This window comes from Delphinus delphis, chromosome 1 (genome assembly GCF_949987515.2).
Source record: "Delphinus delphis chromosome 1, mDelDel1.2, whole genome shotgun sequence".
Classification (NCBI taxonomy): Eukaryota; Metazoa; Chordata; class Mammalia; order Artiodactyla; family Delphinidae; genus Delphinus; species Delphinus delphis.
In genome coordinates, this window is record NC_082683.1 from 24,253,560 (window position 1) to 24,273,626 (window position 20,067).

General features: G+C 39.6%; 1 protein-coding gene across 14 annotated transcripts in view; it reads right to left on the reverse strand.

Moving 5' to 3' along the window:
* PUM1 (pumilio RNA binding family member 1) overlaps positions 1-20,067 on the reverse strand; it is a 127,749-nt gene that overhangs the window by 104,765 nt on the left and 2,917 nt on the right. For 12 of the 14 annotated variants that reach the window (XM_060017875.1, XM_060017882.1, XM_060017865.1 and 9 more), the window contains exon 2: positions 17,808-18,181. In XM_060017875.1, the coding sequence (XP_059873858.1) occupies positions 17,808-18,170 (363 nt within the window). In that variant the 5' untranslated portion in view covers positions 18,171-18,181. Of the gene's footprint in view, positions 1-17,807; positions 18,182-20,067 lie in introns of those variants that run through there. The other 2 variants (XM_060017899.1, XM_060017890.1) reach the window with 1 other exon arrangement.

Consider the following 20,067-nt stretch of genomic DNA (forward strand, 5'->3'; position numbering starts at 1 on the left):
GTGACTGATCAAAAGTGTCAAAAGTGGTTTGCGGGATTTCCCTGGTGGTCCAGTGGTTAAGAATCCGCCTTCCAATGCAGGGGACTCGGGTTCAATCCCTGGTCAGGGAACTAAGATCCCATGTGCCACGGGGCAACTAAGCCCGAGAACCACAACTACTGAGGCCGCAAGCCACAACTACCGAGCCCGTGCGCTCTGGAGCCCGCACGCACCTCAATGAAAGATCCCACATGCTTCAACAAAGATCCTGCATGCTGCAACTAAGACCCAACACAGTCAAATAATTTTTTTTTTAAAGTGGTTTGAGGGGCTTCCCTGGTGGTGCAGTGGTTAAGAATCCACCTGCCAATGCAGGGAACACGGGTTCAAGCCCTGGTCCGGGAAGATGCCACATGCCGCGGAGCAACTAAGCCCAGGCGCCACAACTACTGAGCCTGCGCTCTAGAGCCCGCGAGCCACAACTACTGTGCCCACGGGCCACAACTACTGAAACCCATGCGCCTAGAGCCCGTGCTCTGCAACAAGAGAAGCCACCGCAATGAGAAGCCCGCACACCTTAACTAAGAGTAACCCCCACTCACCAGAACTAGAGAAAGCCTGCACGCAGCAACGAAGACCCAACGCAGCCAAAACTTAATTAATTAATTAATTTTTAAAAAGTGGTTTGCAAAGTTTTGTGCTGGAGATTTCTTGCTGGACGATGCTCCACAGTCGGGTAGACCAGTTGAAGTTGATAGTGATCAAATCGAAACATTAACTGAGAACAATCAACGTTATACCACTCAGGAAATAGCCGACATACTCAAGATACCCAAATCAAGCGTTGAAAATCATTTGCACTACCTTGGTTATGTGAATCGCTTTGATCTTTGGGTTCCACATAAGTTAAGCCAAAGAAACCTTCTTGACCATATTTCCGCATACAATTCTCTACTGAAACATAACGAAAACGTTCTGTTTTTAAAACAAATTGTGACGGGCAATGAAGAGTGGATACTGTACAATAATGTGGAACGGAAGAGATCACAGGGCAAGCAAAATAAACCACCAACAACCACACCAAAGGCCAGTCTTCATCCAAAGACAGTGATGTTGCGCATATGGTGGGATTGGAAGCGAGTCCTCTATTATGAGCTCCTTCCAGAAAACCAAACGATTAATTCCAACAAGTACTGCTCCCAATTAGACCAACTGAAAGCAGCACTCGATGAAAAGCATCCAGAATTAGTCAACAGAAAGCGCATAATCTTCCATCAGTATAACAAAAGACCGCATGTTTCTTTGATGACCAGGCAAAAACTGTTACAGCTTGGCTGGGAAGTTCTGATTCATCCGCTGTATTCACCAGACATTTCACCTCTGGATTTCCATTTATTTAGGTCTTTACAAAATCCTCTTAATGGAGCACCTGGAACAGTTCTTTGCTCAAAAAGATAAAAAGTTGTGGGAAGATGGAATTATGAAGTTGTCTGAAAAATGGCAGAAGGTAGTGGAACAAAAGGGTGAATACGTTGTTCAACAAAGTTCTTGGTGAAAATGAAAAACGTGTCTTTCATTTCTACTTAAAAGCCGAAGGCACTTTTTGGCCAACCCAATAAAACTAAGACAAGAATTAAAAACCATATTAAAAAATAAAGATAGCTGCTCACATATTAGAAGAAGTTGAACACCATTAGCCATCAGGGAAATACAGATTAAAACCACAATGAGATATCATTACGTATGTATCAGAATGGCTAAAATAAAAAACAGTAATACCACCAAATGCCGTTGAGCGCACAGAAAAATTGTATTATTCAAACATTACTGGTCCAGAAAACAACTCGGCCGTTTCTTTATAAACTAGACATGCAACTACCATTATTACCTAGCAACTGGACTCCTCGGCTTTTATCTGATGTTCACACAAAAACCTGCACATGAATGTTCACAGCAGCTTCATTTACAATAACTAAAAACTGGAATCAGCCCAGATGTCCTTCAACGGGTTAAACAAACTATGGTGCATCTGCACCATGCACACTATGCAGCAATAAAAAGGAATGGCCTACCACAGGCAACAAGTTGGATGAGACTCCAGAAAAGTATGCATAGCAAAAAAGGCCAGTCCCCACCAAAGGCTATATGTATGGTATGACTCCATTTATATGACTTTTTTGAAATGACAAAATTGTAGAAATGGAGAATAGGATAGATTAGTGGTTGGGGAGAGGCCCCCCCAACCCCTGCAAAGGGAAAGGGGGTGTGTAAAAAGGGCTACTCAAGGGTCCCTTGTTGTTTTGGAACTATTCAGTACTTTGTGGTGGTTAAGTATATGAACCTATACAGATGGTAAAATTATACTGAACTTCGTACACACACACACACACACACACACACACACACACACACACCCAAATGAGTACAAGTAAAACTGGAGATGTGAATAGGACTGGATGGATTTTAACGTCAATAACCTAACTGTGATGCTATACTACACAATGTTACCTACAAAGGTTATACTGTAAAATGGGGAAATAGAGGAACGTATACAAAGGATCTCTCTGTATTATTTCTTACAACTGCAGGAATCAACAAATAACTAAGTCAAAATTTTAATTTAAAGAAAGATGACTGCTATGAAGAAACAATGAAGACACGACTTAAAATGATGGTTCCCAAGCACGAAAACTAAAATAATCAAATATACAACCAAAGGAACCTTTCTCAAGCTACAAAACTATGCAGCTCTCACCCACATAGCACACAAAAATCACACCCTGACCAAACTACCCTAAATTTGGAGAATTCAAAAAAAAATACAACTTACCCTTGGTTCTCTAAAACACTACCCGCCAAAGACAATAAAATGAGATCTACCGTCAATGGCCCGAAGATTTTTATGTCCTGACACAATTGTCTTTCATGTATAAAGGCTATAAGAACACAATATACAAAAGAAGTAATAAAATACGCCACCCACACGTCACCTTTCAAGCAATGACTGTATCAAGCACTCCAGCCAACCAAGACAATTAAAATTAAGCACACAAAAATGGATAAACTGTCATACAACTATTTAATGGGATACTACTAATTAAAAGGATCCATTTATTGTTATATATAACATGGATTCTCAAATGTAGTATGCTAAGTGAAAGAAACCAGATTCAAAAGCTACATACACTTACAGTATATATATGACATTTTGGAAAAGACAAAACTATAGGGACAAAAAACGGATTAGTGGTTACCAGTTGCTGGGAATGGAGGTAAGAGCTGACTATGAAGGGGCTCCAGAGAATCTGGGGAAGCGTGAAAACTTTTGTATCTTGGCATCCGGTGGCAGGGTCTGGGGAAGGGGCGGCAGGTGCCATGTTGGGCTGCAAAGGTGGCAAGAAGAAGCCCCTGAAGCAGCCCAAGAAGCAAGCCAAGGAGATGGACAAGAAAGGTAAGGCATTCAAGCAGAAACAAAGAGGAGCAAGGCCACGGGAAAGGTCTCCTGGCCACAGGTGGAATTAAGAAGTCTGGCAAAAAGTAATGTTCCTTGTGCCTGAGGCAATGATGATCCTTAATTCCATTCCTGTTTAAACATCTGAATTAAACATCTGGATTCCCTGCCATCACATCTCTGCCACCTACAGCTAGAATCAAGTGTTGTCTTGGAACCCATTGTACATTTAAGAATAAACGTTTGTTAAAAAAAAAAAAGTTTATAACTTGACTGTGGTGATTACAAGGATATACGCATTTGTCAAAATCTACAGAAGTGTATATGCTAAAATATTAGTGAATTTCACTGTATGCAAAATTATATCTTAAAAATGAGGGAAAAAATAATTACACAAGAGGTAGAATATAGCATTATAAAGACTAACAGTATTATTCCCATTCTAAGAACAGAGGTGAAGAAAATAATCTAAACTACAAGTATTGATAAACAAAAATGTTCATTACAACACTACCAACATTAGTAAAAATTAGAAACCTAAATGATCAATATTAAGACATTATTACAGAAAAGAATGAGGTCACTACACAGAGTAGAATGTGGTATAACCTTAAAATTATCTATGGAAATAATCTATCATAAAAAAAATTTTGATATGTTAGACCCCCCCAAAAAAAGATAGAAAACTATAATCACAGAAATGTTTTTATTTTATCTCAATTGTTTCACAAAAGATTTCGAGTGACTTAGAAAATCATATAACTTCCACTAGTGAGAAAATTAAGGCAAAGGGAAAATGAAGAGCCTACTTTATAAACTGTATGCAATTAAGTCCTATATACTTATTATAAATGAGCCATAAATTTAGTTCTAACCTCTCGTTAATGGTTAACCAAAACAGAGAAATGATTAATAAAAACTCATACTTCCCATCAAACTTTTAAAAAAGCACAGCTCAAGAAATTATTATCCTTGTTATTAGAGATGCGATGATTTACATTTTTTTAAGTTTTGAATAAAAACACTAGATGGACATGTTACAAAAGGTAAACTAACAGATTCTTAAGATTGAATTATAGTTGGGGGTTGGTTGGGTTTTCGTTTGTTTCTAGGGTGTTTTTATTTTTATAATTTTATAATTATCTATACTTTCCGAAATGTTTACAATGAGCATTTACTGATTTTTAGAATTCAAAAATACTTACAAGTCATTATTTTTAATGGAGGGAAAAAAACATTGTATTTGATTTTTAAATCACTGTTTATTAGGATACAGAGTATGGAATTAGGCCATGGAAAGAGTCCTTAGTTCACTTACAATATTAAGAAACAAAATTACATTCGTCACCAATAGAAATGACTCTTGTTTTAACATATCTGCAAAAGTAGTTGATATATTTCTAGATGTAACCGAAATAAACTCTAGTGTGGTAACAAAGGTGATCTATATTATTAATCTAACATTTCTCAAGTTTGAACAGTTATTACAGTTACAATGTAAATAGTTGGCATAGGAGATAGGAGCTCCCTTATCTAAAAGGTCTTCTGCCCGGGGAACCTAGTAAATGTCTTCCTCCATTCAGCAGCCTGGAAGCTAACCCTCACTCCTCCTTTGTTTCAACATTCTATTGTTTGTAGTATGTAAGGGAACAGGAATTCTCAATGAGTAAGTCTATCCAGATAAATCACTGCAACATAATTAAAGAAGGCAGCTACCAAACACATCAAATAGCTCATTCTGGACTTCATGAGCCTGAGAGAGAACATAATACATAAATCCAAAACTGTATCTGTGGGAGAAAATATTTTAATAGAATTCTATCTCTTCTGAATTAAAAAAAAAGCTAAAGATGTACTAATCAAGATATCAGTGATTCTTAACCAAGAGACAGAATACAAGGGAGGAGGCAGAGCTTAACAAACTTCTAATATTATATACACTGGTATGTATTTTGTGTGGTTTGTTTAATTCTTTACAGAATTCCACCTAATGTTATGCAAATAGTAAACCTTCATTTGCTCTTTTTTGAGAACAGCTACTATCTTTAGTTTCTTACCCTGTTTGTATTACTGTGAGATCATGAACCATGGAAGTTTTCCCTCTTGGGGTTGAGAGGTACTTCAGGTATAACAAATTTATTAGGTTTTAACTTGGAGACTGTGGGTGCTGTAGAATAATATTTGAAATTGGATTTTAAAAAAATCAAAACATGTTTTTATTTCCTACATTAAAAATAATGGCTTTTAGGAAATTTTGAACTCTAAAAACAATAAATCCTCACCGTAAACAGTTTGGAAAGTAGGGACAGCAAATTACAAAATGGCAAATGAAGGCTATTAAGAAAATTAAATCAGGGAAGGGAGACAGAGTTGCAATTAAAATAATGTTCACAGAAAGCCTCACTGAGAAGGTAACATTTAAGCAAAGGACTGGAAGGAGGTAAAGGAGCAACTTTCATAGACATCTGAGACAGGAGCACTCAAGCAAATGGAACTGCAAGTCAAAACCTTGGGAGATGGGGCATGCCTGTGATTCTAGAAATAACAAAAATTGCTTTAATATCATTCCAAATACCATTAAAATACAACAAATAAAAGCCCAGACCTAGGCAAAAAGCAGATCAGTGGTTGCTGCTGGGAGGAATTACAAAGGGCCAACAAAACCTGCAGAAGATGGGAACTGTCACTATCATGATTGTAGTGATGGTTTCACAGGTGAATACTTTGATATTTCAAAACTTAACAAATTATTCATTTAAAATGGGTGCATTTTGGGCTTCCCTGGTGGCGCAGTTGTTGCGAGTCCGCCTGCCGATGCAGGGGACACGGGTTCCTGCCCCGGTCAGGGAGGATCCCACATGCCGCGGAGCGGCTGGGCCCGTGAGCCATGGCCACTGAGCCTGTGTGTCCGGGGCCTGTGCTCCGCAAGGGGAGAGGCCACAACAGTGAGAGGCCCATGTACCACAAAAAATAAAAAAAAGAATACTCATAAGGTGTTGGTGGAACTTTAAATTGCTACAATCTATCTGGAAAACAATGTGGAACTATGTATCAAAATTTTAAACATACTCTTTTGTTTGATCTGTCACTTTCACTTCTCCAAATATATTCTAATACAAAAATATAACTGCAGTATTGTTTACTACAGCATTGTTTAGAATGTCAAAAGCTGAAAACAACCTAAAAGTCCATCAAACTGGGATAAATCAGTCAAATTATTGTACTTCCATATACTATGGCCCTTAAAATATATATATATAGACGTATTTACTGACATAAAAGGATGACCACCAAAAAAAAAAAAAAAAAAAAAAAGGATGACCACAATGTATGAAGGAGGAAAAGACTACCATGCAGCGTGTGTGTGCCTGGGCTATGTTTGCATGTAATATGTTTAGAGAGAGAGAGCGAATGATCCCATTTAGTTTAAAACTACAATGCATTCATATATCTGTTTATATATGCACAGAAAAAGTCTGGAAGAAAATGAACCAAACTGTTAAAAGTAGTTAACTCTAAAAAACAAATTATTGACATTTTTTAGAACAATCATGTACTATCAAACAGTTTACATTTTAGACAGAAAGTAGATTATTGGGGACTTCCCTGGTGGTCCAGTGGTTAACAATCCACCTTCCAATGCAGGGGACTCAGGTTCAATCCCTGGTCAGGGAACTAAGATCCCACATGCCGCGGGGCAACTAAGCCCACGCACCACACAAAGAAGAACCGCACAGCACAACGAAGACCCAGAGCACAGCCAAAAAATAAATAAATAATTTTTTTAAAAAAGTAGATTATTGATTGCCCAGGGATGGGGGGGTAATGACGGAAGTGGAAAGTGACTAGTAATGGGTACAGGTTTTCTTTTGGGGTGATGAAAAACGTTCCCTTTGATTGTGGTGATGACTGCACAACACTGAATATACTGAAACCCACTGATCAGTACATTTTAAATGGGTGGACTGTATGGTGTGTGAATGATATCTCAATAAAGCTGCTTTACTTTAGAACAAAATCCATAACCAAAATATAGAACAAAAATTTTGCAATTTAATATTCACACTGTACTTTATACTATGTCCCAACGGAAACCTTAAACCCAGACAACAACTGTTAAAAAGCTTCAAACAGGAAAAATGAGTCACTATTCTTAAGAGCAGTTAACCATTGACAATACAGGGGTAAATTACAACCTTCATTCTATCTTCATTAGGATACTATCTTTCTTGAACTATCCTAGTAGATAATATTCCCTTCTGAGAAAAGGAACGAACTTTGAAAATGTATTAGGTTGCAACAATATGGCAGTTTCCCAATACATGATGTGACTATGAACAAAGTTTCAGTGTTTTACAAATTAAGGAAAGTAAACCTTGTTCCTACAGCCGCTTCTGTTTGCCTAACTCTGATATGGTTTCAAGAACTCTCCTCTCCCTATACCCACCCCCCACCAAAAAAAGCATAAAAGCAGAGTTGATAGGAATTACTTTAAAAGTTCCTTAATACAACTCTCCAATAAATGCTTACTGGCTCCTTATCTTCAGGCCCAAGACCCTACATTCTGTTACATCTTATACCTTAACAATTCAAAATGACTCTTCAAAATAAAATACTCTACTCAGTAAGTCTCTTCAGCAAGCCCTGATGACATAATGTATTCATTCATCATTTACACGTACATACTATTTGCCAGGGGCTAGAGATGTAAGGCTGAAAGATTCTATAAGAAGAACCATCACAGCAGTTCTTAACCGAGGTGGACATGAAGATAACCCGGGAGTTGTTTTTAAAACATACATAAACTCCACCTCATCACTGGATATTTTGATTCAGTAGGTCTGGACTTAAGCCCAAGAATCTGTTTTGAAACAGATTACTAGCACCCAATGGTGAAGGAAAAAGTAAATATTTAACTCCAATACTGAGAGCCGAATGCTTCAATAAAGATGTGTACCAAATGATGGTAGCACCAAAAGAGGACACCCAACCTATAAGAAAAGAGGTAAGTAAAGGGGAAGGTTTATCAGAGATAAAGATACTTTAGTTGAAGATGAGGAAAGTAGCTAAGTGGATGAGGAAGGAAGGAGATTCCAAGAAGAGAAAACTACATAAATGAAAATAGCACAACTACATTGAGGAATTGCACAAACTATAAAAAATAGCATGTGTTCAGAAAAGTAGGATACTTCAATAAAGCTGAAGTGGAGTGCCAGTAAAGACTGGAGAGGTAAGCTATCTCAGAACACGAAGTGTGTACACTACGCTATGCTGAGGAGATTGAAAGTTAATTATCCTAAAAGCAACCGAAAAGCCAAAAACAAAATTTAGGCAAGGATAAGACATAAGCAGATTCGTGTCTTCAGAAATAACAATTTGGCAGCAACACAGAAAATAGCCAGAAGGAAGAAAAGAGGGAGGGTGCAAAAAAAGTCAGAAGACTACTGTAAATGTCCAAGCAAGAAATATGAGCCTATCAAATAAGGCAATACGGATATAACCTTGGAACTGTTTGAGGCAGGAGGCAGGAATCTAAGATTCCTGGGTTGCCTGCAATGGAGATGTCACACACAGAAATAGGATATAGGGAATGAAACTAATGAGTTCAGTTTTGAAGGTCATCTGTTTGAACATGCCATTTACTGAGCATCTATTATGCATCAAGTACTGGGCTCCTATAATTAGATGTGCAAACTAAACTTTTACTGGTGTCCCTAAATTATAAATATATGAGCAACAAGTGCAGTTTAAAACGTGTGAAAATGTGTAAAAGAGGCCAATGTGTGTGTGTTATGGATAAGCTGACTACTCCATGATGAAGAACAGTAAGGTCTCCAAACAGATTGGTCTTGTGGAAAGAGCATGCGCTAATCACCTTAAAACACGGCATCTCATTTTTCTGACCCCGCATTTCCCCATCCATAAAATGGAAATAATAAAAAACAACATAGAGTTACTGGTGGTTCAAATCATATATAAGGGCTTCCCTGGTGGCGCAGTGGTTGAGAGTCCGTCTGCCGATGCAAGGGACGCAGGATCGTGTCCCGGTCTGGGAAGATCCCACATGCCACGGAGCGGCTAGGCCCGTGAGCCATGGCCGCTGAGCCTGCGCGTCCGGAGCCTGTGCTCCGCAACGGGAGAGGCCACAACAGTGAGAGGCCTGCGTACCGCAAAAAAAAAAAAAAAAAAAAAATCATATATAAAAAGACTAGATCAGTTCTGCCACACAGCTTACGGAGTACATGTCCATAAAACTTATAGATGCAGAAACGTACTCAATACTAAAATAAAAGTACCTCTAGATCTCATTAGATACACTCAACCCTTCCTAACAACCTCAGTTCAACACCCTCACTAACGTGCTTTTAATTAAAACAGAGATAATTAATGTAAAGGAAACCACTGCACTGGAAAAAGAGTTAAATGATTTCTAAGATCTTTTTCTTTCATTCATTCATTTATGGCTGTGTTGGGTCTTCATTTCTGCGCGCGGGCTTTCTCTAGTTGTGGAAAGCGGGGGCTGCTCTGTTGCAGTGTGCGGGCTTCTCATTGCGGTGGCTTCTCTTGCTGCGGAGCACAGGCTCTAGACATGCGGGCTTCAGTAGTTGTGGCACGCAGCCTAAGTAGTTGTGGTTCGCGGGCTCTAGAGCACAGGCTCAGTAGCTGTGGCGCATGGGCTTAGTTGCTCCGCAGCATGTGGGATCATCCCGCACCAGGGCTCGAACCCATGTCCCCTTTATCAGCAGGCAGATTCTTAACCAGTGTGCACCAGGGAAGCCCCTAAGATCTTTTCCAACACCAAAATTCCACTGGAAATGTATCAATTCACCAATTCGCTTTCATTCAATATGGTAAACCAAACTCTTAATAGAAGGTATAAAATTTGTCTTTTTTCTTTTTTTAACATATAAAAATTTCTGGGTTTAAGTTCTCTGGCAGTTCAGTGGTTAGCACCAGGCACTTTCACTGCAGTGGGCCCGAGTTCAGTCCCTGGTTAACTAAGATGCCGCAAGCCACACAGCGCAGCCAAAAAAAAAAAAAAATTTCAGGATTTGAAATTTGTAAAAATTCAAAATGTACAAGAAACCAAATTACCTATAATCTCCCCTCCCACATAAATAAAAGTAAGATTTTGCCATATTTCCTCACAGTCCTTTTTCCATGTACATCACTCTTAATGGATACACAGAGCTTACAGCCTATTTTCTAGATAATAAGTTAATAAAGGAACTGTATCTCTAAAATTATTCTCACCTGATTTGTTTCTGCCACCCAAACACACGACATCCCCATTTTAGCAGTCATTTCAATACAGACACTCACTGAAATCCTCATTTTGAAACAACTTTCTTTATAATTCCTTCCTCCCTTCATGAAACTGTAAGTTTCTCTGAAGAAAGAACAACATATTAATTTCATTGTTTTTTATTTCACTAGGCTTCTGACCTAAATAAGCAGTAGCTCCCTAATTTGGCCAATTGGGGGAAAAAAGGACAATCTGAATCAATAAATTCTTAGCAAATTAAAGATTATTTTTTACTTAACAGCAGATACGATGCTTTTAAACACATATGATAACTAGGATTAAGTTAATGAACCATTCCCTTGTTAAAGTCCTTGGGGAAACTTTCTTTAATAGAGAAAAATTATTTGTCATTAGCAGATCAACTAACTGTATATTCATGACATCTAAATAACAGAGCTCCCTGAAAACACCTGTTCTTTATAATGTAAGCATTCCTCTTCCCGGGGTTGTAAACAAGTTTATTTATGCTGTTAACCTGAAAACACATTCTTCATAGATAGAGAAGAAAGTTGCCGTTAGGCCCAGTAAAACTTGTCACTTGGAAAAATTCCAATCCATGGTGTAAAGCTGTAGATAAAGTAACCTCCAAACTCTATTTCTAAAAAGCACCGGCATCAGTGAAGAAATCTCCATTATTTTTGTGCCTGTATATTAGACTTATGTACCTTTAAAAATCTTTACGTACCCCAAAGAAATGAAAGTATATGTCAAGACAAAAACTTGTACACGAATGTTCACAATAGTACTGTTCACAATAGCGAAAACGTAGAAACCACCCAAAGGTCCATCAACTGATAAATGGATAAATAAAATGTGCTGTATATCTATAAAACAGACTATTATTCAGAAATAAAAAGGAATGAGGTACTGATCCATGCTACAAGACAGATGAACCTTTAAAGCACTGTTAAGCGAAAGAAGCCAGTCACAAAGGACCACATACTGTATGATTCCATTTATACGAAATGCCCAGAAGAGACAAATGCATAGACACAGAAAGGAGACTGGTGGCTACCTAAGGCTGGAGAGTGACTGCTACTGGTACAGATTGCGAGGAATAATGAAAATGTTCTAAAATTGATTGTGGTGATGGCTGCATGACTCTGCGAATATACTAAAAACCAATGAATTGTACACCTTAAGTGGATGAATTATATATCAATAAAGCAGGTATAAAAAATCTTTAGGGACTTCCCTGGCAGCGCAGTGGTTAAGAATCCGCCTGCCAATGCAGGGGACACGGGTTCTAGCCCTGGTCCTGGAATATCCCACGTGCCATGAAGCACCTAAGCCCGTGTGCCACAACTACTGAGCCTGCGCTCTTGAGCCCACGTGCCACAACTACTGAAGCCCGTGCGCCCAGGGCCCGTGCTCTGCAACAAGAAAAGCCACCACAATGAAAAGCCTGCGCACCGCGGCGAAGAGTAGCCCCTGTTCGCCGCAACTAGAGAAAGCCTGCACGCAGCAATGAAGACCAAAGGCAGCCAAAAATAAATTAATTAATAAGAATAAAATAAAATAAAAATAAAGAATTAAACAGGAAATGCTTTTAAAAAAAAATCTTTAGGGCCCCCAATTTCCACAAACCTAAAAGAGTTTTCCTAATGAGATTCATAAAAACACTAAGAAAGGTATTTTAAACATAAAAGAGCATTTACTAAAGGCAATAAATAGACAAATCCACGTATGCTAAATCTTCTGAAACTATTAACACGCAATTTAAAAACAATACTCAAAAAATATTACATGAAAAAAACGACGAACACTCCTCTTCAACTGCAGGTTTTACCACCAATGCCATGTACACCCTTCAGCCCAAGTTCTTCAATCAAGTTTCCAAATATTAAATTCACCCAACCTATTGCCAATCACTGACCACCACTTCTCACAATATTCGTAGCAGGGAGCAAAATGCCAGAGCATTCTACTGAGCTGAAGCCACACTCCCATTTACAGCTCTTTATTACATCTAGAAGATACAGAAAGTGAATGTAAAAATTAGGGAAGAAATTCCTCAACAACAACAAAAACTCCTACCCTATCCTCAGTACTTAGTACTCTCTTGGCATTGTGTCAGTCCTGTGTTTCTCTCTGAGTGTTAAGTCATTTCCCAAGAGTGAATAGATTCTAAGCAAGGGCTAGAACATTTTTTTTTTAAGTTTTTCCACGATACCAAGAAGCGTAATTCTGTACTCAGGTTCAGCCTGTAGAAAATATTAAGCAAATGCTGTTGTCCGAGAGAAAATGGACACATGCACAAAAGATGTGTCTCGTATGCAAGTACAGAGAGTTGTGATGAAAAACAATATCATATCACTTTATGATTTACAAAGCACTTTCAACCACATCCAAACTGAAATCTGAAACACACCTCTTCCTGAGAACTACTGTGTTTTTCTCTTACTAAGAGTCTCATGATTCATCCCATTTCCCTCTTTTCTTTGGCCACACCCAGAGCAGATTCTATAACCCACCACTCTGGTATGTATTTCTAAATTCTACATTCAACCCTTTCATCTTCCTCACATACCTATTTTCCCATTACTGCATCTCATTACCACCTATCCTATAAATTTTTTTCCTAATTCCACAGCAAAAACCTTTTGAAACAAAACAAAGTAAAGATATATCATAAACTGCTGCAAGGTGCCATCTCGGAGGCACATACAATCTAGTATCACACAGCATTAGAGAATGAATACTTTTTTTTTTACACTGGAATCTAATCCTTAACACTGGAAAATCATTCTTAAAGTTATAGTCAAAGAAAACCTGCTGATGATCCTTTTGAGCAAGTATGTAACGTTTTAAGTCTCTGTGAACTCCAAATATAATGAAAAAGGCTCCAAGAGTACAAGTGAAACAGAAAACATTGAAAAACATGAAAGCATTGATTACTCAGCTTTAAACCATGTTAACTAAATGCCACTGGCCCAAATGCTGAGGAATCTAAGCAATCTACCCAGAAAGAAAAGAGACGAATGGTCTAACAGAGTCAAAGAGCAGGGGCAACAGAAAAAGATCTCCAGGGAATGAGGAGATTCTCAGTATGGGAATACTTGGGTTCCCTCCCAGTTTGACATAGTATTTATTAATTATAAAGTGTAAGGATTAACTCACAGCTACTGGAGATTAAGAAGGATAGACACGTCAGGATACGACTAGAAGACAACGTTACCAAGTGGAAAAAAAAAGGGGGGGGGGGTGCAAATAATAGAGTCAAAGAATTTATCCACTGAATTCTGCCTGGCTATCTAGAATATCTCCCACCAGCTGTCAATCTATGGTGGATACTGATAACACCTAGCACCACAAGACTACTAACAAAAGCAAGAAAACTCTGGAGTTGTCCTCTAACTTTCCTTTCTCCCAAAGCAGAGTTTTTAACCTATCTCTGCCCCTTAAAATCTAGTACAGAGGCCACAGTTCAACTGATCAACCTTAAAATTTTTTCCCTATTTCATCACACACACTATCTCACAACAGTTTACAGAGAAAACAGATTTCACAATGAGAGAATAAAATAATCACAAGTCAAAGACCTGACCCTGGCTTTCACATGATGAGACCTTTAGAAAAGATCTGAAGTTATAAAAATTACTGTTAAAATAAATATGTAAGTTTTGTAAGCAGCATTTTTAAATAGTATTATTTACTTAGGGAGACGTGTTTTCCTGTTTTTTCTTTTTTGGCCGAGCCACACAGCTTGTGGGATCTTAGTTCCCTGACCAGGGACTGAACCTGGGCCCTAGCAGTGAAAGCGCCAAGTCCTAACCACTGTACCGCCAGGGAATTCCCTCTAGTGTTTTATACATAATATCTTGATCCACATCCATTGTCTTGTTTACTATGAGTAAATTTTACAGGCCAAAAAAGAAAAGAAAAATTCATGGTACTACTTTCCCTCACTCCCCTCCAAAGACCTCAATCTGGCCCAGAAATGAGGACTTTAACTGTCCTCATTCTAACTGTACCAAATACAATAATTTTATGTATTAAAAGAAGTGATATTTAATATGTTTATATTCTTAAGGTAGAAAAGACAAATACAGAGGACTTCCCTAGTGGCCCAGTGGGTAAGACTCTGGGCTCCCAATGCAGGGGGCCCGGGTTCGATCCCTGGTCAGGGAACTAGATCCCACATGCATGCCACAACTAAAGATCCCACATGCTGCAACTAAACATGGCACAACGCAGATCCCGCGTGCTGCAACTGAGACCCCTCGGCACAGTGATTCTCCACAGAGAGATGTGCCCCCCACTCTTCAATTATATTACACTCTCCACTGCTGCTTGAACAAGTGGCCACTACTTATTGCCATGTGTTTCTCAGCAGGACAGCTGAGCTGAGATTCACTGCTTTACCTGAGTGCAAATCTGAAGAACTTCGTGGTCTTCCCTCATTCAATCAACACAAAAACTTCATATACCTCCTGGGAAAGGGGCATGAAAAACAAAACAGTCTCTGCCCTAGCATAGTTCAGTCCAGGAGGTTAATCTCAACACCAAAACCAGTAAGTTACAGTACACTCTGATGACTACAGGAGAGGTAATTTGTGGGTGGCCCACACTGCAACACAGCAACTACCCTAATGCAGTTCCCTAAGGATGTTCATTATACCACGTATCCAGACCAACAGAACTGTGTATGATGAGTGCCAATTCCAAGTTGGGTCACTGGTTTAGGCCCCCTTGGTATGAACAGGTTTTGCCATTTAACATCAACTGTGGTTTGCTAACTGACCTGGATAAACCTGGTCAAAAAGTCAGATGTGATTCCGTATGATGTGGCTCAGCACTAGAGCCCAGAGTAAGCCTTCACAGCACAGCACAGCACAACCAGATTTTAGATCTTAGAGCTCTGCTAAGGACTGACCCAGAGCCTGACTTGCCCACCTAGCGAAGAACAAGCCAAGCACCTCGATTCTCCTTTCAGCTTTTACCCATCAGCCCATCATTAGAAAAGCCAACACAAGATTTTACAGATCTATATCTCTAAATTTACAAATTCATCTATAAATTATAAAATATCTATCATTTTACAGATCTTTTATAAATCATAATACAGATTTTAAAAACCAACGTTCATGATTTTTAAACAATGTTTAGCCAAATAACGCAAAAGTTACAGGCCTTCCACCTTTGCCCCCTAGACAGATACCATCCAAACCAAACACCTCCCACCTTGGTCTCACTCTACACACACAGCTGCCTACATCTCAAATTCAACATGTATTCTACCAAATTTAATTACCTTGTCCACAAACCAGATTCCCCTCTATATTCCTTTTACTCTATTACTTCATTTTCCCAGGGACCAAAACTTTCTAATTCAATCACCAATTCTGTGCATTTCTGGGTCCCATCCCATCTTTTCCACTGCTCACACCAGGGCTGTTACAGTAGTTATCCAATTAGTCTCAGCCTTCACCAACTCCAATCTCTTATTGCCAACTCAACCTTCCCAAAACACCACTGGATAAAAGCCACTCCATACATACACAATAAAAACTCCTGCTGCCTACTGAATTAAACCTTAGCCTGGAATCCAAGGCCCTTTTCTTTACGACAATATCCTTTTTCCCCAGCTTTATTTTAAGGCCACAGGATTAGGGGCTTATGCATTCAATAACTTTTTTCTGAAGCTCTATCACATGCCAAATTCTAGGAACTGGGATACCGAAATGAATAAAATTTGATCCCCACCTCCAAGACTCCAAGCAAACAGGAAACAAATATAGTACCTTAAGTAATAGACACATAAGAAAGATAAAAAGTGCCCTAAGTACCAAAGAAGAAGCCCCCTATACCTCATATTTCTTAGTACTGCTCACCTACACATAGTAGATGCTTACGAAGTAGCACTGATGAATGATTGTTCCAATAAACCAAAGACCTATGATCAATATGCTCAATAAATTTCTGTTGACAAATTCCACCTCCCCATTTCTACTATGGTAAAGAACTGTGGTACACTGGCTGCCTCTCTTGGAAGGGTCAAGGGGAAGCACAACTGAGAGCACAGATTTGCAAGTGTGCGTGTGACTAACTTGTTTCTAAAGAACAGAAGCACTAGAGGCCTCATGAAAGACGTTAGTTCCTTTTGCTGGTCAGTACTCAGATACCGGCAACATAAAATAAACCTTTGCAAATTCAACCTATACCCAATTCCAAAGAATAGCCGGATGAAAACATTCTAACCCTTTCATCACCATCAGGAAGTCAGCAAACACAGCTAAACTCTCTTCTCAGTAAAATATGCTGTGATTCCAGCTTTGGTCTTGGATTAGTAAAAGCAAGCATGTTAAAATTAACCAAATAAAACAAGTGCTTAGAACAAGAGAACAAAGATGATTAAAACCTAAAAGCCACAACCACTCCTCTCTATACAAAACATGAGATATATCAGTTCACTTGAGCAGCTGATTTTTTATCAACTTCCTACTACTTTCAACCATAACATCTTAAAAACAGAAGTCACCAACACCCAACAGGAAAAGCTCTAAAATATGTATTCGGGCTATAAACAGCTCAAACAGACCTTAAAAGATTATATGTTAAGAGCAAAAAAGTATACTCAGAAATGCAACGTGCACATTAGAACAAGCTTAAGTATTTCTTTAAATGAACTGGTCATTTGCTCTTTAGCGCCAGAACGATAAAATGACTCGGTGACAACATTACAACAATCATCCTTTAAAACAGTGGTCCCCAACCTTTTTGGCACCAGGGACCAGTTTTACAGAAGACAATTTTTCCACGGATGGGGGCGGGGCAGAGGGTGTATGGTTCAGGTGATAATGCAGGCGATGGGGAGCGGCAGATGAAGCTTCACTAGCTCGCACGCCGTTCACCTCCTGCTGTGCAGCCCAGCTCCTAACAGGCCACAGCCCGGTACCGGTCCGCGGACCAGGGGTTGGGGACCCCTGCTTTAAAACAAGTGACTGTTTAGTTTAGACCAAATGAAATCATTAGCAATTAAGGCTTTTAAAGACATTCACTGAAAGTAGATATCCTAAGTGGACAGTGATTATAAAGAGTTTCAAAGCTGAAATAGTGAACGTTTTTTACCTGATGTTCTGCATGAATGTTATCCCCAGTAGGCCATCGATGTTTGCTATTATTATAGCCGCCTCCACCACTTCCTCCTCCCCCAAGCTGCTCACCATGCTGCCTCTGAAAGAAGTAGTCCACCATAGCGTCGTCCTGGGAACGGCCTGCAACTCCTATGGATCCTGGGACAGGGCTGGAGTGTGTCCCAGCTGCAAGAGCCTGATTTGCAGCTGGTTGTGGCTGCGCTTGCGACCCTGTTCCAGATGTCAAAACAACAGGCATGTTGGGATTAGCTGGTTCTTGAGGGTGATGTTTCAGGTGGGGGCTGAAAGAGTCCTGCCAAAGCACTGCTTTTCTCTTCAAGACACATGCAACGCTCATTCCACCAACACCTAAGGACAAACAGGTTACAAATGTTTAAAATTTGCCTTTTTTAAAACATAACTTGATATATGCACCAAGATAAAAACATGAGACCCCTGGCTTTTGCAATATATCATCTAAAACCAGTTTCTACCAAGCAGCTAAATGTTTTGCAACACATACATAATTTTCTAAACTGAAACTTCGGGCTTCCCTGGCGGCGCAGTGGTTAAGAATCCACCTGCCAATGCAGGGGACACAGGTTCAAGCCCTGGGCCAGGAAGATCCCACATGCCACGAAACAACTAAGCCTGTGCGCCACAACTACTGAGCCTGTGCTCTAGAGCCCAAGAGCCACAATTACTGAAGCCCACGCGCCTAGAGCCCGTGTGTGGCAAGAAGAGAAGCCACCGCAATGAGAAGCCCGCGCACTGCAACCAAGAGTAGCCCCAACTCGCAGCAACTAGAGAAAGCCCGCACGCAGCAACGAAGACCCAACGTAGCCATAAATAAATAAATACATACATACATAAACCAACCAAACCCCATATATAATTAGCAACGACTCAAGAGTGTCAAAAACGAAAGGATCCTTTAAAATGTCCAATGTATTCATGGGATGCTCTGAAAAAAAGCTTAAATAAGGCCCTCTGACTAAGAACAGCAACAGAATGTTCCTAGCCTGAAACTTCTTCTCAGCTGCTGTACATGCATTTTTGCCAAGAACTTACAATTATAATTGTAATCACATCATCATTCTATTAGTACTCTGACTCTTACAGAGTCAGAGATGAGACCAAACCAAATTCAAACCCTCACCTTACATAGAAAGTATCACTGTAAAAAAAGAAATGCTTCAATAGAATAATAATTGTATGGCAAATATATTGCAAACATTTTTTTCTGATCATTCCTATTTTACAGATAAAAACACTAAGGTACGGAGGAAAAGTTATGTGATGTGCCCGAGGTCATTCAGCTAGTGAGCTTTTGAAGGAGGGATTCAAACCCAAATCTGTATGCACCCAAGCCTCGTTCTTTCTACCAACCCCCTTGCTACCACACCCCAGTAAACCAAAACAGATACTATTTCTCTCACTTGAGTCTGCTATTCTTCTCTGGAAGGATCAACAAAGAAACTCCAAAATGTTACTATGAAACATTACTAATATGTTTCTTAAAATCAAAAACTACATTTGTAGAAAACATAGAACAGCCTATGTATGGGTGCTTAAGAAAAAAAAAAAAAAATCCTTCAAAATAATCAGTTACCAACTAGAACATACCTGTCCAGAGCCACTAGAGTCTAATTTCAAGGCTATCAACCTAACAGTCCACTGCTACAAATGCCTTCTCTCTCTTTAGCCCTACAGTGATGTTTCAAAAACAGACTCAAAAGATTTATAAGAAATCTATTAAACTATTTCTCAGTATAGAATAAACATCCTGGACTTCCCTTGTGGCGCAGTGGTTAAGAATCCGCCTGTGGGCTTCCCTGGTGGCGCAGTTGTTGAGAGTCCGCCTGCCGATGCAGGGGACTCAGGTTCGTGCCCCGTTTCTGGGAAGATCCCACATGCCGCGGAGCAGCTGGGCCCATGAGCCATGGCCGCCTGCGCGTCCAGAGCCTGTGCTCCACAGCGGAAGAGGCCACAACAGTGAGAGGCCCGCGTACCGCAAAAAAAAAAAAAAGAATCCGCCTGCCAATGCAGGAGACACAGGTTCGAGCCCTGGTCTGGGGAGATTGCACATGCCACGGAGCAACTAAACCCGTGCACCACAACTATTGAGCCTGCACTCTAGAGCCTGCAAGCCACAACTACTGAGCCCGCGTGCCACAACTACTGAAGCCCACGTGCCTAGAGCCCATGCTCCACAACAAGAGAAGCCACCACAATGAGAAGTCACCGCAATGAGA